Source organism: Xiphophorus hellerii, chromosome 23, assembly GCF_003331165.1.
Source record: "Xiphophorus hellerii strain 12219 chromosome 23, Xiphophorus_hellerii-4.1, whole genome shotgun sequence".
In the NCBI taxonomy this organism is placed as follows: Eukaryota; Metazoa; Chordata; class Actinopteri; order Cyprinodontiformes; family Poeciliidae; genus Xiphophorus; species Xiphophorus hellerii.
The window spans coordinates 31,907,902-31,925,631 of NC_045694.1; the positions used below are offsets into that span (position 1 = coordinate 31,907,902).

The following is a 17,730-nucleotide window of genomic DNA, read 5'->3' on the forward strand; positions in this document are numbered from 1 at the left end:
AGTGGGCACCCTGTACATTGAGGCTATAGAACTAGGGATGAAGGAGCTGTCTCGAGTTCGAATCCCATCCTCTGTAGCCTTGTCTTTCCCACTTCTCTCTGCCCCCTTCTTGTCAGATTACTATCAAACTAAAGTCCTCTACTGCCATAAAAAAGAATAAGAAGCTAAACACAAAGGCGTGAATAAAGAAAATACTTGACCTAACCATAATAAAGAACACATAGGAATTAACTGAAACAAAAAAAAACAAATGAAAAAAATTAAAAGCTAAGAAATTATCAGAAAACAGACATAAATAAAAAGCCAAAGCACAGACAACCATGAATCATGACAAATGTATCTGTGCTGTTAGAGTGGTATTAGTGTTGTTGTAAGTGTAGTTTTAGCACCCCCAACAGGAGATTTTGTAAATAGCAAGTGACGTCACAGGAAGTAAAAAATCGGTGGATGTTTACATGGTGCTTGACGTCTGATCATTATCCACGTCCATCTGCCTCCATCCTTCGTCTTTCGTGTTATCGTCTGTATGTATACTGTTTATTATCTACTTATGTTTAGCTTATTCACTATATTTTACTGTAACAAAATGGTGCATGTTGTAATCGTATTTTTTGTTGTATTTATTTCAGTTTCACACTTTCTGCATTAGTAAACCTGTGGACAAAGAGAATTGTCTTCAGTGTGTTAATGGAAGAAAGGTGTTGAACCTTGCTGCCGGTCCTCTACTTCGTGGTGAAGTGGGAAAGACAGTACAGTGAAAAGACGGCACGTTATACACGAGGTAATCCAGTGAGTGTCACTACAGCAACTGTCATCACACAATACAGCTTCTACCGACCTGCAATATGGAGACAAAGTCAGCGTCATTAAAGACAAGGTCTTATGCATCAATGTCATCCACTCGTTCCAGTGGAACAGCAACTAGCGCTGCAGCTGCAAAAGCCAGGGCTAACGCTGAAGCGGCAAAGGCACGTTTAGTATTTGCAGAAAAAGAAATGAAGTTAAAAATGGAAAAAGCTCGTCTAGAAGCTTCAATGGAAATGTTGACTATAGAAAAGGAGACTGCTGCAGCCATAGCAAAGGCAGAAGCTTTAGAAGCAGTGGTGGGAGCAAGTGAAGGAAAACACAGCTCTAGGCTTCCTTTCATCTCATCAGTAGTTGACTCTTCAGAGCGCACAAAAGAGTATGTGGAGAACCAGGCTAAACTTTCAGCAGACATACATGTGGAATCACACGATGCGCCGTGTTTACAGTCACAACGGCTACCTCTAGAACAACCTTCACGCAATACGTTGTACATGCCACATCTCACTCCACCAAGAGATGATTGCACTGCTGTTGCTAATGTGTTTAAAACACAGCAAAAAAACCTTAACCCATTTATCACAATGGATGTCAACGCCACCTCATCGCAACAGATGGAGCACCAGTACAGAACTATAACAGAAAATGATCAAGATTCTGTAATGCCTGCACACAGTCCCACTGTAAATCAGCAACCATGTGACACGAACAATGCAATGGAAGCTCGTCCCACATCCCAACGTGGCAACTTCCAGCAGCCTGCTCACTCAACTGGTTCACAGATGACAGACTTCGTCAGATTTCTAGCACGAAGAGAACTTGTTACAACAGGTCTTTTACAGTTTAACGACAGACCGGAGAACTACAGGGCCTGGCGACGTTCATTCCAGAATGCCATAAGAGACTTAAACCTAACATGTGATGAAGAAATGGACCTGCTTGTCAAATGGCTGGGAAGTGAATCAACTGAGCATGCAAAACGCATAAGATCTATCCATATAAACCAGCCAGCTAGAGGGTTAAACATGATCTGGAACAGATTAGATGTGTCTTATGGTGCATCTGAAGCTATTGAGAAAGCATTGTTTGAGAGACTTGATCGTTTTCCAAAAATTGGAAACAAGGATCACACCAAACTTCAGGACCTCAGTGATTTACTGATGGAATTAGATGCAGCTAAGGCTGAGGGAGATCTGCCTGGTCTTTCTTATCTTGATACTCCCAGAGGTGTACATGCAGTAGCACAAAAATTACCTTATAGTATACAAGAAAAATGGCTCTCTCATGGATCTTCTTATAAACAATTACATTGTGTACCGTTCCCCCCATTCTCAGTCTTTGTCTCATTCATCTACAATCAAGCACAAATAAGGAATGATCCTAGCTTCAACTTTGTTTGTCAAGATGAAGTTAAAGTTAACATACAAAGACCTCCATGGAAAAACAGAACAAGGGAAATCTCAGTTCACAAAACAGAAGTATCAGCTGCTGCGTGCTCAGACAACAGATACAAAAAGAACATGGAGGATCCAGATAGGAGATGTCCAATACATAACAAGCCCCACACATTACAGAAATGTCGTACATTTCGGGAAAAACCTTTAGAAGAAAGGAAAACTTTTCTCAAAGAAAATGGCATCTGTTTTAAGTGTTGCAACTCCTCAGCACACACTGCCAGAGACTGCCAAACTATTGTTAAGTGCACTGAATGCACCAGTGACAGACACTCTTCAGCACTACACCCGGGTCAGGCACCATGGGTTAAAGACACCCAACCACCCAAGCACGGCGGGGAGCCAGAACCCATTCAAACTTCAGAAGTTACTAGCCAGTGCACTTCAGTCTGTGGAGAAGACCGTGCAGTCAAGAACTGCTCCAAGATATGCCTGGCCAGAGTCTATCCTAAAGGAGAAAGTGACAAAGCCATAAAGGCTTATGTTATCATAGATGAGCAGAGTAACAGGTCTCTGGCACACTCGAGTTTCTTCGACACGTTTGGTGTTCAAGGCCCGGCTGCTTCGTACTCACTAAAGACTTGCTCTGGAATGTCTGAAAATATGGGAAGAGTAGCTTCAGACTTCTGTATAGAGTCAATGGATGGTAAAACAGTGCAGCTACTACCAAGTCTGCTGGAGTGTAACGAGATACCAGACAACAGAGCAGAAATTCCAACACCGAGTGCTGCTCTTTATCATGAACATCTCAAACCAATCGTTCACCTCATCCCAGAACTCGAACCAGATGTTCCTATTATGCTCCTACTTGGACGTGACATCATCAGGCTTCATAAGGTTCACAAATGCATCAATGGCCCACCAGAAGCTCCCTATGCTCAGAAACTTGCTTTAGGATGGGTGATTGTGGGCAAAGTCTGCCTTGGGCGTGTTCATAAGCCACTCAGCGTGAACACATATTTCACCAACATTCTCGAACAGGCTCGTACAACCATTTTTGAGCCCTGTCCAAGTGTTCTACATGTTAAAGAGAGATACAGTCCCAAAAGATCAAAGGATGTCAATGAGGTAGAAGATTTTGAGCTAGGTCGCACAGTGTTCCAACTTACCAGTGAAGATAATAAACAAGCTTCATCCTTTGAAGATCTTGCCTTCATGGCAATAATGAAACAAGGAGTAAAAAAGGATGCTAGTAATAGCTGGGTTGCTCCTCTACCATTCAGACAGCCAAGACAGCACCTCCCTGATAATAGACAGCAGACTATTAGGCGATTTCACTCTCTCAAACACAACCTAGAGAGGAAACCGGAGATGAGCCAACACTTCTTCTCCTTTATGGAAAAAATATTTGAAAATGGACATGCTGAAGTAGCTCCACTTCTCAAACTAAACCAGGAACGGTGGTACCTTCCTATTTTTGGGGTGTATCACCCAAAGAAGCCTGGCAACATTCGTGTTGTGTTTGATTCAAGGGCACAGCATCAGGGGGTGTCTTTAAATGATGTTCTCTTGAAAGGACCAGACCTCAACAATCTACTCCTTGGTGTTCTGATGAGATTTCGCAAAGAAGCCATTGCCATAACTGCAGACATCAAACAAATGTTTCATTCCTTCCTTGTGAGGGAAGAGGATCGTAACTTCTTACGGTTTTTTTGGTTCAGGGACAACGACCCTACACAGGAAGTCATCGAGTACCGCATGACAGTGCATGTGTTTGGAAACAGCCCCAGTCCAGCAGTCGCTATTTACTGCCTTAGGCAAGCTGCGATGGAAGGGGAACCACATCATGACCCTGGAGTGAAAGACTTTGTCAACCGTGACTTCTATGTGGACGATGCACTTAAGTCCTTTTCTACTGTAAAAGGAGCAGTCAGTTTGCTGAAGAACACACAGGATGTTCTAGCAAACTCTAACTTGAGGCTCCACAAAATTGCTTCTAACAACAAAGAAGTTATGGAAGCTTTTCCTGCTGAAGACCGTGCAAACGACTTGAAGGATTTGGACCTAAGCTCAGACGTTCTTCCTGAACAACGGAGCTTGGGACTGAACTGGAACTTGGAGTCTGACGCATTTGTATTCAAAATCGATCAAGTAGAGAAACCCTTTACACGTCGAGGCGTCTTGTCTGTGGTAAACAGTGTGTACGACCCTTTAGGATTCGTGGCTCCTGTGACCATCCAAGGGAAGTACATTCTGAGAGAACTGACACAGCAAAGAGTAGACTGGGATTCTCGCCTTCCTGACATGATGGAGGAACAATGGATGATTTGGCGAGATTCACTGCAAGATCTAAGTAGCTTGAAGATTCCAAGACCCTATACCGAAGTTTCCCTTTCAACAGCAAAGACAAGAGAACTGTGTGTTTTTTCGGACGCATCAACCAAGGCTATAGCAGCAGTTGCCTATCTCAAGGTGGTGAATGAGGCAGGAAATATACAAACTGGCTTTGTCATGGGGAAGGCAAAACTGGCACCCAGACCTGAACACACAGTTCCCAGACTTGAGCTTTGTGCAGCTGTACTGGCTGTAGAGCTGGCAGACTTCATATCATCTGAACTTGACGTGTATGTGGATGCAACAACCTTCTACACTGATAGTAAGGTGGTGCTCGGATACATAAATAACGAAACAAGGCGTTTTTATGTATATGTTAGCAACCGTGTTGTGCGCATAAGAAGATCCTCCCATCCCAAGCAGTGGAAGTATGTGTCAACAGTAGAAAATCCGGCAGACTGTGCAACAAGATCTGTACCAGCTGCCTTTCTCTCAAATACCTGTTGGCTTAGAGGGCCTAGTTTTCTTACTGAGCCTAGACAAGAATCTTTAGAACAAGGTTCCTTTGAGCTTGTGGAGCCAAACGTGGATGTTGAAGTCCGTCCCCAAATCTCCACTCTGAAAACACAGGCTTCTCTTACATTGCTTGGTTCCCATCGCTTTTCTAAGTTCTCTACCTGGCAAGCTTTGAGACGTGCCATTGCTACTCTTCTTCATGTTGCAATCAGCTTTCATACGGTCACAGAAAACAGACAGTGTAAAAGGTGGCACTTATGTCAGAAAGCAGGCACACCTGACCAGCTCAATCTATCAGAGGATGTCATTATTCGGACTGTCCAGGAAGAGGCATATGCTGAAGAATTGGCCTGTCTCAAAAACGGTCAAGTGATCTCACGAAGAAGTCCTCTTAAGGCCCTGGATCCCTTTATTGATGAACACAACATCCTAAGAGTAGGTGGTCGGATGAGACATGGAGAAATTTCTCTGGAAGAAAAGCACCCTAAGATCATTCCTGGTAAGACCCATATTGCCACACTGTTGGTCCGATATTACCATGAACAAACCCTGCACCAAGGCCGTCACTACACCGAAGGTGCAATTCGTGCAGCAGGTATCTGGATTATTGGTTTGAAGAGACTGGTTGGCAATGTCATTTATCATTGTGTCACATGTCGAAAGCTCCGTGGTGTCCCTCCACAACAAAAGATGGCCGACTTGCCAGCAGATCGTCTCTCCATGGACCCTCCATTTACTTACATTGGATTGGATGTGTTTGGCCCATGGAATGTTGTTGCAAGGCGTACAAGGGGTGGTCTCGCCCATAGTAAAAGATGGGCTGTGATATTCACTTGCATGGCTGTTAGAGCAGTTCACATTGAGGTTATCGAGTCTTTAGACACCTCCTGCTTTATCAATGCCCTCAGGAGATTTTTGGCCATTCGAGGTCCTGTGAAACAGATCCGATCGGACAGAGGCACAAATTTTGTGAGTGCATCAGCAGACCTAAAGATCCCATCTAATATTGACTCCAAATCTGTTGAGAAGTATTTGGCAGACAGAGGCTGCTCATGGGTCTTTAACCCCCCACATGCATCTCATATGGGTGGCTCGTGGGAAAGGTTAATTGGCATAGCCAGAAGAATCCTGGATTCAATGTTTCTGCAAGTTGGGACATCAAGTTTGACACATGAGGTGCTTACTACACTGATGGCAGAAGTGGTAGCGATTATAAATTCAAGGCCTCTCCTACCAGTGTCTACTGATCCAAGTGACCCAGTTATACTCACCCCAGCTACCCTCTTAACTCAAAAGACGGGTGTTCCATCAGTTCCACCTGCAGACCCTAATGTTAAGGACCTCTGTAAGCAGCAATGGCGCCAAGTCCAACATCTGGCCCAAACTTTCTGGAGCAAATGGAGAAGACAGTATCTGTCAACATTGCAGCCAAGAAGGAAGTGGCACGACAATCAGACGAATCTGGAGACTGGGAGCATTGTGCTTCTACGGGACCAGCAACTCAAGAGGAATGAATGGCCCCTGGGAATAATTACTCAAGTTCTCCCCAGTCAAGACAACAAGGTCCGCAAAGCAGAGGTCAAGGTGTCAAGGCAGGATGGAACTAAAGTATTTCTGAGGCCAGTGACGGAGCTCATTCTTCTGTTATCACCACCGTAGGACTAAATTGTTTTAGAAGTGTTTCTTATTCAATGTTGATAGTGGCATTTATCTATGCCAGGCGGGGAGTGTGCTGTTAGAGTGGTATTAGTGTTGTTGTAAGTGTAGTTTTAGCACCCCCAACAGGAGATTTTGTAAATAGCAAGTGACGTCACAGGAAGTAAAAAATCGGTGGATGTTTACATGGTGCTTGACGTCTGATCATTATCCACGTCCATCTGCCTCCATCCTTCGTCTTTCGTGTTATCGTCTGTATGTATGTTTATTATCTACTTATGTTTAGCTTATTCACTATATTTTACTGTAACAAAATGGTGCATGTTGTAATCGTATTTTTTGTTGTATTTATTTCAGTTTCACACTTTCTGCATTAGTAAACCTGTGGACAAAGAGAATTGTCTTCAGTGTGTTAATGGAAGAAAGGTGTTGAACCTTGCTGCCGGTCCTCTACTTCGTGGTGAAGTGGGAAAGACAGTACAGTATCAGCTTGACAACAGGAAACTAAGAAAATTACCAAGATAACATTAAATACAGGATTTTAAATCCCCCTGCCCTGTGGAAAGCTATTTCAGCCAAAACTAAATAAATAAATAGGGAAATAAATACATAAGTAATTGACTTCTTTATTCCCATTTACATTTATTTATTTATTTATTCCCACATTTATTTCTGCCTGTCCTTTTTTAATTTCCTTATTTTCGTTTGTTTATTCCTTTTTTCCTTTTTCTTATTCATTTGCCCTTTTTTAATTTTCCATTTTCCTTATTTGTTTCTGCTTTATTATGATAATGAGGAGGGGCGGAGTCTTCAGGCTTCAACTTCTCCAAATTGGTTGGTTAGCATCACACTGTATTTTGCTTCAAGAGGATGGCGACCTACTACCAGCTTATCAGTGATTATTTTTCGTGTGGACTTCAGACAGAACGTGTTTCAGTTGGCGACTCTCATGGACTCAGAGATTCACAGTCAGCTCACAAATAAACCCATAATAGATTAATTACACATATATTTTAAAGCTTTTATTTATTTTAATGATGATTTCTTGGTTACAGTTAATGAAAACATGGCATTTCAGATTAGAATATTACATCAGGAGTGAAAAATATGTTTATTACCTGCTTAAATGTTACTTTCAAAATGTACTTTTAATCTAACATACAAGCCTCTTTGGAACTCATTCTAATTCATTAAATATGACTACTATGAAACCTTTGTTGTGTTTTTGTAAGGAAGCTTCAATCGGAAGCCAACTTCAGCAGCCGCTTCGTAAAATCTATAGAAAACCCGATGGTGAACCTCTGAGCCATGAGAGCCACTAACTGAAACACGAAAAATAATAAAGTCAGGAGTTATAACATTATTTTCTAATAAAGTTGCCAAGTTCCAGCTCACTGATAAGCTGGTAGTAGGTTGCCATCCTCTTGAAGCAAAATACAGTGTGATGCTAACCAACCAATTTGGAGAAGTTGTAGCCTGATATCACCGCCCCTCCTCCATCCATCCATCCATCCATTTTCTGTTCACCCTTTGTCCCCTAATGGGGTCGGGAGGGTTGCCGGTGCCTATCTCCAGCTACGTTCCGGGCGAGAGGCGGGGTTCACCCTGGACAGGTCTCCAGTCTGTCGCAGGGCAACACAGAGACATACAGGACAAACAACCATTCACACACACACACTCACCCCTAGGGAGAATTTAGATAGACCAATGGGCTCTTTGCACCTGCCGCGCTGACGTCACAACCGCATGCGCAAATGCGGCTCTCTTTTTTCTGCTTTGAGTTACCATGACAGCTAGAAAAGACAAAGTCTTATTTCAGACGCAAATAAAACAATACTATGAACATTGCTGTCTTCCTAATATAATGGGCTTTTAAGTTTTCATGGATTTCCAAGCGGTCCTGAATTAAGAAGACGATGGCTTGTAAATATTTGTCGCTACCAGTTAACGCTAACGCCGCACAGCAAAGTTTACAGCCGTCACTTCACTCTGGATCAGCTTCTTCAGCCTAAAGAAGAAGGTAAAGGAGCCTCCTGTGTTATTTCCATGGAATCACTTCTGTATTCAGCCTGAAAGAGCAAGTTTACGGGAACGAGAGAGCAGACCAGAGCCAGACAGCCGAGCAACTGATCCGCCTGTACAAACCGCTGTAAACACCATCCTGCTTCACAAGAAGCATGCAAAACTAATAAAGCGAAGTAACACAGAGACCTTAAGGAACATGGTTATATTTTTCTAAAAGCAACAACTCTGAACCTGAACTGTCAGCTGAACTAGAACTCTGACACCAGAGCTGCTCTACTGTTAAGCTATGGGCTTGTTGTTCCTCAGGCTTCAGAAGCCTGAACCGTAAAATCCCCCGTTACTTGGTCTCTGACACTAACGACAATAAACGCACGTAATATACTTGAAAACAAGGTAAAAACATTGTCCGTTAATGAATGGTGAAAAATGTTTAGATACTTAAATAGCACATTTTTACAAGAAAAATGTCTAGCATAAGCTAAAGCTAATGTTAGCCACAAAGTTTAAAGAAAGTAAAACTCATCTTCGTATCTGTGTATAATGAAGCGAACATCTTAAAACCTTTCTCCAGTTTATTTGTCAGGGCTTCGGATCGATGTACATCATTAATTGTTACCTTGGACAAGCCCTGCAAACACCCAGTGTAAAGTGCCTTTTTCAATAGATCGGAAACGATTGAGCCGCTTTTCCCCGCGGAAGCTGAGGTGCAAAGAGCCCATTAACCTGACAGTCATGCTTTTGGACTGTGGGAGGAAGCCGGAGTACCCGGAGAGAACCCACGTATGCACAGGGAGAACATGCAAACTCCGGTCGGGAATTGAACCCAGGACCTTCTTGCTGCAAGGCAACAGTGCTACCAACTGCGCCACTGTGCAGTCCCTCACTGTGCCGCCCCTCCTCATTATCATAATGAAACAGAAACAAATAAGGAAAATGGAAAATTAAAAAAGGGCAAATGAATAAGGAAAAGGGAAAAATAAATAAATGAAGGAAAATAAGGAAATGAAAAAAGGATAGTCAGAAATAAATGCATGGATAAATAAAATAAGTGTATAAATGAATAAATATAAATAGGAATAAAGAAGCCAATTACTTTTTTTTATTTATTTTCCTATTTATTTATTTATTTATTTAATTTTGGCTGAAATAGCTCTCCATACATGTTTGGCCTCAGAGAAGTATAAGACTAAGTTATTTTGAGTAAACTGGACTTGAATATTTTTGTTACAGGTGTGAATGCTTCAGCTCAGCAGAGCGCATGTGCAGTAAAGCTGTGTGGGAAACTTCCAGAACATTTGTGGACTTGCACTGACAAGATATTTCATGTTCAAATAGATACTATACTATCTACAGTATATTTATATATAAACTTTTTTTTTTTACAAATATTCATTTATTTGGATTTGATGCCTGCAACTCATTCCAAAAAATCTTGTTACCCCCAGATTGTGAATTTAATTCTGCAATTAATTCACTCATTCATTTATTCATTCATTCATTCACTGATGGTTTGTTCCTTTTTGGTTATTCTGTAAGTTTGTTAATTTCACTTTACAAACACATGGTAGTTTGGCTGTTTGTTTTTCTCTCTGTGGATCAGAGTATTATTAAATGCATAAATGATAATCTTATAAATGTAAACATGTATTTTACTAATGCATGTGCTGTTCAGTCCAGTGGATTAGACTAAATGTTCCAAACAAAACATTTTCACAGAAAGCTAGACACTTGTTTAAACTGTAAAAGCAATGCTCAGTGCTGCTTTTCTGACATAAACACACAAAATGTGATGTAACTAAGTGCAACAGATGTACAATCAGCTGCTAGGTAGGTTATATGTTGAGCTAAGCTCCCACAAAGCAGGACAGAACCAATGGGTTTAGACAGCATGTCCTACAGAATATGCACACATTTGCATTAGACCCAAACCTTCTGTGTGGGTGGTTCATATGTGTCACTAAGTCAGCCAAAAGCTGCTTCAACATGAGCAGCCAGGCATTCACAGGCCTCACTGGTGAGTTTTTGACTGAAGTTTTCAGAGCAGTACCAGCATTTCTGTGTTATCCTGCCTACAGCCATCACCATCTGTAGTACCTCTTGGAATAATACTGAATAAACATGAATTACAAAATTATTTAATTTCCCTTTATGATTAATAAAGTATTGCTGAATTTGAATTCAACTGAATTGTTCCAATAATATATATAGAGGCATTTTTTCACAAAGTTTACCAATAATTAAATTCAATTACATATACCGCAGCTGATTTCTCGTAATGACAGATTTCGAGATGTGTGTTCCTTCATACTGAACACACTCTACAGGCTTTGTGATTTAAACAAAGAACAGTCTCCAAGGACTATTTGTGATTCAATGTCCTGTGATGTTTTCACTTCATCCAGCTCTTGTACTCTGCAGAGAGGCTTTACAGTTAGAAAAGGTCTCTGTGTGTAGCTGAAAGGTCAAGAATATCATAGAAAAACTGAAGTCTCCGGCCAGTATGTTATATTTGAAAGGACTGCTCACAATTTGCACTCCTCACATGTTAGTTGAACCAGCAGAAGAAGGTTGCGTACAGTTGTTGTAAAAGGAATCCACAATGTGACATTTTACACCAGAATTGCCAGAGGGAGGTGGAGGGGAGGATTTTTTTTACACCTGTAAATGTTCAAATGTAATGTGTTTTTTTTTCTACTTTTTCAAAATAGGTGGAATTGATCGTCTCTAACTGTTGAATTTTTGTCATTTAAAACAAACATGTACAGTTAATTTCAAATGGCCCTTTCTGCCCCATACCATCAATGTATAGAGCTGTGCACTCAGCTGTGGCATTTTAAGGTTGTTGCTGTGTCAAATACATTTGCCTGAAGAACATATTGGGTTTCAGTTTGTTCTTCAGACAAATGTATTTTAGGATTATTATTTATTTCTAATTCAACATAGTTTTGGGCTTCATAGGCTGACCCTGATGCTGACATTGACAGTCAAATGTCTGAACCTCAACTCTATTGACATGATGTGGTTATGGAAATTTTCCATAAGCAAATGCTTGAAAACCTCGGTAACCAGAACCAATGATGTGAATAGTAGGACAGAATTACTGCTTGTGCTGGGAGACGATTCACTTCATACCAGACTCTCACTCCATTGTGCTGAAACATCTAAAGCTGCTGAGATGGGCAAATGAAGCCTCATGAAGCACTGAAGCTTCCCAGCCCTTTGCTTTGCCCAAAGGTTCATTACTCTGTGGTTCATTCATTCCTCATTAGTGACATCTGCTGCTGAAACTACAACAACCTCGTCTCTCAGATTGATCATACTTCAAAAAATTAGTAAATGAATTATTGTCACAAAGTTTTTGTCAAACTCACATTTAGTAACATGAGAGTCAGTTACATCCTATTTAACTGTCATATTTTCCCGTCATTAAAATGATTTATAGCCAAACTAATCGTGGTTGACTGCCAGTAGTTGTGTTGTGTTTTCTTTTAGGCCATAGACTGATTTGACAATAAAATTATTTGATGTTTTAGTGTCTTGGGAGTGCAGTACTTGTTGACAGTATTCTTTGTTTTGACTCGCTTCCTGAAAACCTAAACTTTTTCTAAGTTCTTTTTCTTAGATTTCTAGTTGGCTCTGATCCTTTGTATTTAGCTACACACAGAATTTTACTCTTGCAGTAGCTTTAAGTCTGTTTCTGCTGTGCAAGACTGATATATCTTTGCTGATCAAACTACAAATAATTGTGGAAATTTCCAGAAGGTGAGAATTTGGGAGGTGGAGGGGTTAATTATTTTTATCTAAGGAGAATCTTATTGTGAGCAATCATCTCAAAGTTGATGCCAGAGATTTTCCTCTTGCTGGCTCCATTTCAGTCGATCTACCGAGTTTTTTTGTGTAGCACTTCATCAAAACACAAAAATATAAAGTCAGAAAAAACACCATAATCAACAATTGAGAAAACCAGTAACAAACATTACATTTTGATGAGTGCCATCATCAATACTTATTCAATAAGTTTGTCAATGTTCCTTTTATTTTGACCACTGGTGAAGACAAATACTCTCATCAGATGATCTGATGCGACCAAATTACCTACAGAAACCCAGGAAGTAGCACGGCTCATCGCGCTTTTATTTTGAAAACCGAGACGCAAAATGAAGCAGTCACGTGTCCCAAGTAATGCGAAGCATCGTTTGTTGTCAGTCACGTGGTTTTCAGCAAGAGGACACAAGCATCAAAGAGGGACTTCACCTGACACTTGGTACAGCCTCAAAGTCTGGCTTCAGATGTCCCAGCTGGCAGGTTGTTTCTTTAGCTTAGATCAGCTTAAAAACCGAAAAGCTAAGACTATTTCACTCAAAGTCCTTATAAGATAAAATATATTAGTTCCTGATAATAAACATCTGTACATAATTGTTGGTACCCCTCTGGAAGTGACCAAACAGCCCACAATGTTCACTGAAAAATCTTGAAAATGACTAAAGCAATAAAAATAGCTTAAAATAAACCATTAAAATTGCTTTTGAATTGTGGTTCACAGAATCATTTTAAAAAACAAACTAATAAAACAGGCCTGGTTATCCTGTTGGAAGACCCCTGACCAGCGACAGAAACCAAGCTTTCTTACACTAGGTAGCACATTTCTCTGATAGTCTTGAGATTTTGTCGTACCCTGCAGGTGCCAGACTGCATCTGGCACAGGGGGCCTTGAATCATGCAGCAAAGTACCCCCAGAGAATAGCTTTGCCTCTTCCATGTTTCACAATAAGACCAGTGTTCGTTTGTTGGAAAAAGCTCCAATTTTGTCTCATCTCTCCAAAGGACATTCAGATAGCTTTGTGGCTCATAACTATGCACTGTGGCAAAATTCAGTCTTGCTTTTTACATTTTGCTTTCCTCCTTGTTCGTCTTTCATAAAGTCCTCTTTGTCTTAAACGATGATGGATGGTGCAATCTGACATTGATGTACCTTGTCTTTAGAGTTAATCTTTAATTTTTGGGGGCTTTTTGCTTACCATTTGTATTATCATTCTATAGTTTGTCATCAAATTTCCTCCTGTGGTCAGGGAAGTTGGCAATATTCCTGTGGACATTAAGCTTTTGAATAATATGCATCTGGTCAACAAATAACCAAGACTCCTGAGGGGCATTTCCAGTTATCTACACATACTGAAAGTGTGGATTCTACACTTTCCACTGATGTCAAACACATGGAAATCATAAAAGAAATGAAGAAGATATGGCCATTTGAATGTTTCCACTCAGAAAACTACATTTTCGAGAAAATATTTCTTAAAGTTTCTTCCCAAGAACTGTCCCAAACCTGCTGAGAAACCTGGGGGTGTTAACAAAGGCTGTTCATTTACATTACTTTGTAATAATCCCATCCCCCATCATGTCAATGCTGGGGGATGGGATTCGGTTCCCTTCTAAGACATTACATTTTCAATTTCTGAACATTTACATTTTTAAGTCATTTTATGCCTTTAAAATGTAAATGTTCAGAAATTGATATTTTTAATGGCTCTTAGAAGTAAAATGAGATTCTGTTCCCTTCTAAGAGCCATAAGTCCTATCATCAATGCTGGGGGATGGGATTATTACAAAGTAATGTAAATGAACAGCCTTTTTTAAGGCTGTTCATTTACAGCCTTAACAAAGGCCACCAGATAATAATTTAATACTGTGGGTCTCCAGCCCTACTTGAATGGCTTGTCTATCTGTCTTAGTACCACTATTTTAAAAATAAATTTAAGACTCTGGTCAATTTGAGGAATAAAATCGTATAAAAATGTTCATTTACATTTATTTTACAGGAACTATAAAAGTCGCCACTTGCTGTACAAGTGATTTTGTTAGCATTTTAACATTTTCACAGGCCAAAAGAGAAATAAAATGTAGCAACACATGTTGAGGGCAACACATGTTGTATGCAATTTATTGATCAAAACAAAAACAAAAACATGTGAATAGCCTACAAAGCCCGCTATGTTAATAGTTTCAGTGTCAAGGCCTGTTTTGTTTTTTAAACAATCATGTTGAACCACAGTGCAAAAGCAATGTCTAATTTTCATTGATACATTTTCAATAAAATTTTTGTATTACTACTTTTGTCAGTTTCAGTTTATTTCAGTAAACATTGTGGGGTTTTCAGTCATTAAAGAAGACCTGTTGTGCTTCTTCAAAAAGGATAGGTCTATCAACTATGGAAACATGTTCATTACATGTTTTTTCACTAAATTATTCTTACAATATGAGATTTTAGTCTGTTCAGTTGTGCCTATTTTGAGCTCTTTTAAGAATGAGCTGTTTTAGAGCCTCTTGTCACTTTAAATCCATATAAGTTGCTGCTGGTCACACCACCCAACTCAATGTTTACACCCACACATGAAATTGGCTGCAAACAGAAATGCAATTATACAATTGTACATCTTTGAAAAGCAGAAGTAGAGCCTCCTGCACAACCAACAAGAGAAGACTGCAAGTGGTTTCTGGATAGCATAAGTCAATAACAAAACATGTCTTTTCCAGGGGCCATTGTACAGAGCAGACAGCGGGAAAACCAGCTGAGCTTGAGTTGCTGGGTGATGGGCTTGACTTTGCTGGGGTTGGTAGGTGAGGGGCAGTGCCTGCTGATTTATAACGTTGCATTCCACAGGTTTTTGAAATGGCTTGTTTTCTATACACCAAAAAACATGAAATTTTTCTAAAATCCAACTGTTTTTTTTTTTTTTTAAGCCATTGGGTTGTTGTTAGAATCAGTAGAAACCTAACTGGGAGTACAAAAACCTCCAAAATATGAATTTGCATAATACGCCCTCTTAAACACAGGTGTAATAAAATGTTTATCCAGAGAAATTGTGTGCTTTCTTTTTACTGTAAGTGCATTAATTCATTTCTGTTTAGTTGGTCTCAGTAAAGTCTTATCTTGTTTCAAGAATCCCTACAAGATTTCCTTCTGGCTCTGACATCTGAGTCAAACACTACAGTCTGAGAATAGAAAACAGGCTCTGAGGGAGTGGCAGCAGTTTCAAGCATCAGGTGTGATGACGATCAGGTCTAGGTAACCCCAACCCAAGGGATGAAGGACTCCCAGGGCCATGCGACGTGTTTGTGACAAGCAGCAATGCCCAACTTTTCTCTCTGCCTGCTTTGGTGTGTGTTAAAGTGCCCTGATGCAACATGCTGCAAAAGATGATGCACATTTGTGTTCTGATGCCAGATAGGATCAACACAGATTTCAAACAACTATTTATGAATCTTTGAAAAGCTACTTGTTTTGAATGAAGATAGGTTATTGGTGTGTTTAATACAGTGATAAAAGTTCTGGAAGTGAAAGAAGGAAAAACATCACTCAGGTATTAGAAGTGATTACTTTTAGTGAGTCCCTCCCTCCCCCCCGCAGCTTATGTCACAGTTTTCATGGTAACGAGGTCATGTGTGTGCACTAAACAACATCCTATGATTGCAAAGTGAGGGTTGGCAGTTGAAACATGCAGGCAGTCTGAAAGAGAGTTTTCTTAACCATCTACCTGATGCATGTTCACAGGAAGGTGGATGCCTATTTCCAGAGGTCAAAGGGGAACATCCTGGCCAGGTCGCTAATCAATCACAAGGACAGGTAGAACTCATGCATGCATGTGAGAAAAATGCAAACTCAATGCAGAAAGACCATGTGCTGAAATCATAACCCTGAGCTTCCTTTCTTTCATGGTAACAACAAACAGTGGCAGCCTTTTTTTCACCTTCTGAGTCAACGCCTTTATGTTTTTATCATTTGGTTAATGTTCGTGGGTCTGGCAGACCAGCAAGGTTTGTGGGATTTTAATGCAATCAAACAATTTTACACTAAAATATTGATCTTAATTCAAATTACAAGCAATGAATACATAGTTAATATTTGTTCCTTAGGCTTCTTAGATTACATTTATGAAAACTATCCAACATGTCTTGAAGATATAATTTTATACATTAACAAATTCAGTGATAAACATAAGACTGAAGGTTTTACGTTTCATGCCATATGTACTTTACTCCTTGCACTTTTAACATGAAGTCTCAAGCGGGAATAACAACCTCCAAGGAGAAACATAAGATTTGGTTTATCCTTCTAAATAGATGCAAACAATAGATTGAAGGAGAAATTTTGGCAACCTCATGTTTTCTCAAAATTTGATTTATGAAGTGGAATGGTTTGGATTAACATTTCTTCATGTACTAACTGCTATTGGAATTAGTTTGGTTTTGTAGATAACTGCTGACCAGCTGGTCCACTGTCATGTCTTCACTTTAAAACTCTCTAACTTTCAGTTACATCCTACTCTTCAAAATGACTGTCAAATTCCTTGGAAAAATCATCAAAATGGTTTTAACTCTTTCAAAATTGGGTTCAAGGTTCTCTTAGCAGAATCTTTTGGTATTGGTTGTGATAAGGAACCAAACAGGCAAAGCTGTTATATTTCACCTCTCTGGAACTTGGACAGAAGAGAAGAAAACATAATGACTTTTATTGTCATTGTACAGATGCACAACAAAATTTCATTTGAGTACAGCAAGTCCAAAGAAAGACAAACAGAAACATGGGAAGACAGGAGCCTGAGGGTGCAGCAGAAATCCTATTATCAAAAATCCAATTAAAAGGATTGTTTTAGTGGCACCGAGAGGTAAAGCACAACCCAAGTATGGATGCCTTAATGCTCGACGTGACTGTCACAGGTTCAAGTCCTGGCCTGTTGACTATTGCCGCATGTCTTCCTCCTCTCTCACTTTCCTATCTGATCACTTTCAAATAAAGGCCACTAGAGCCAATAAAACCTTTTTAAAAAATCCAATTACATACATGTCTTTGACTGACAATATGGACAGGCACATTATCTTCCACTTCCCCCAGGAATCCATAATGTAGCCATCATATGTGTGGTCAGGGCAAGAGGGCTCTCCTTTGCCAGTCTTCTCGTTGAGAAAAATTGATCAATTGAATTGAGAGACCAGCTGACCA

The 17,730-nt window shown here is 40.1% G+C and overlaps 1 protein-coding gene across 1 annotated transcript; it reads left to right on the forward strand.

Annotated features, from left to right (window-relative positions):
- The first annotated feature begins 343 nt into the window (after positions 1 to 343).
- LOC116714916 (uncharacterized) lies at positions 344 to 7,182 on the forward strand. Its single transcript, XM_032555716.1, has 5 exons — positions 344 to 524; positions 630 to 2,824; positions 3,920 to 4,115; positions 5,373 to 6,959; positions 7,062 to 7,182. Exons 2-4 carry the CDS (start codon positions 846 to 848, stop codon positions 6,705 to 6,707), a joined length of 3,510 nt encoding a protein of 1,169 aa, XP_032411607.1. The 5' UTR covers positions 344 to 524; positions 630 to 845; the 3' UTR covers positions 6,708 to 6,959; positions 7,062 to 7,182.
- The last annotated feature ends 10,548 nt before the right edge of the window (positions 7,183 to 17,730 follow it).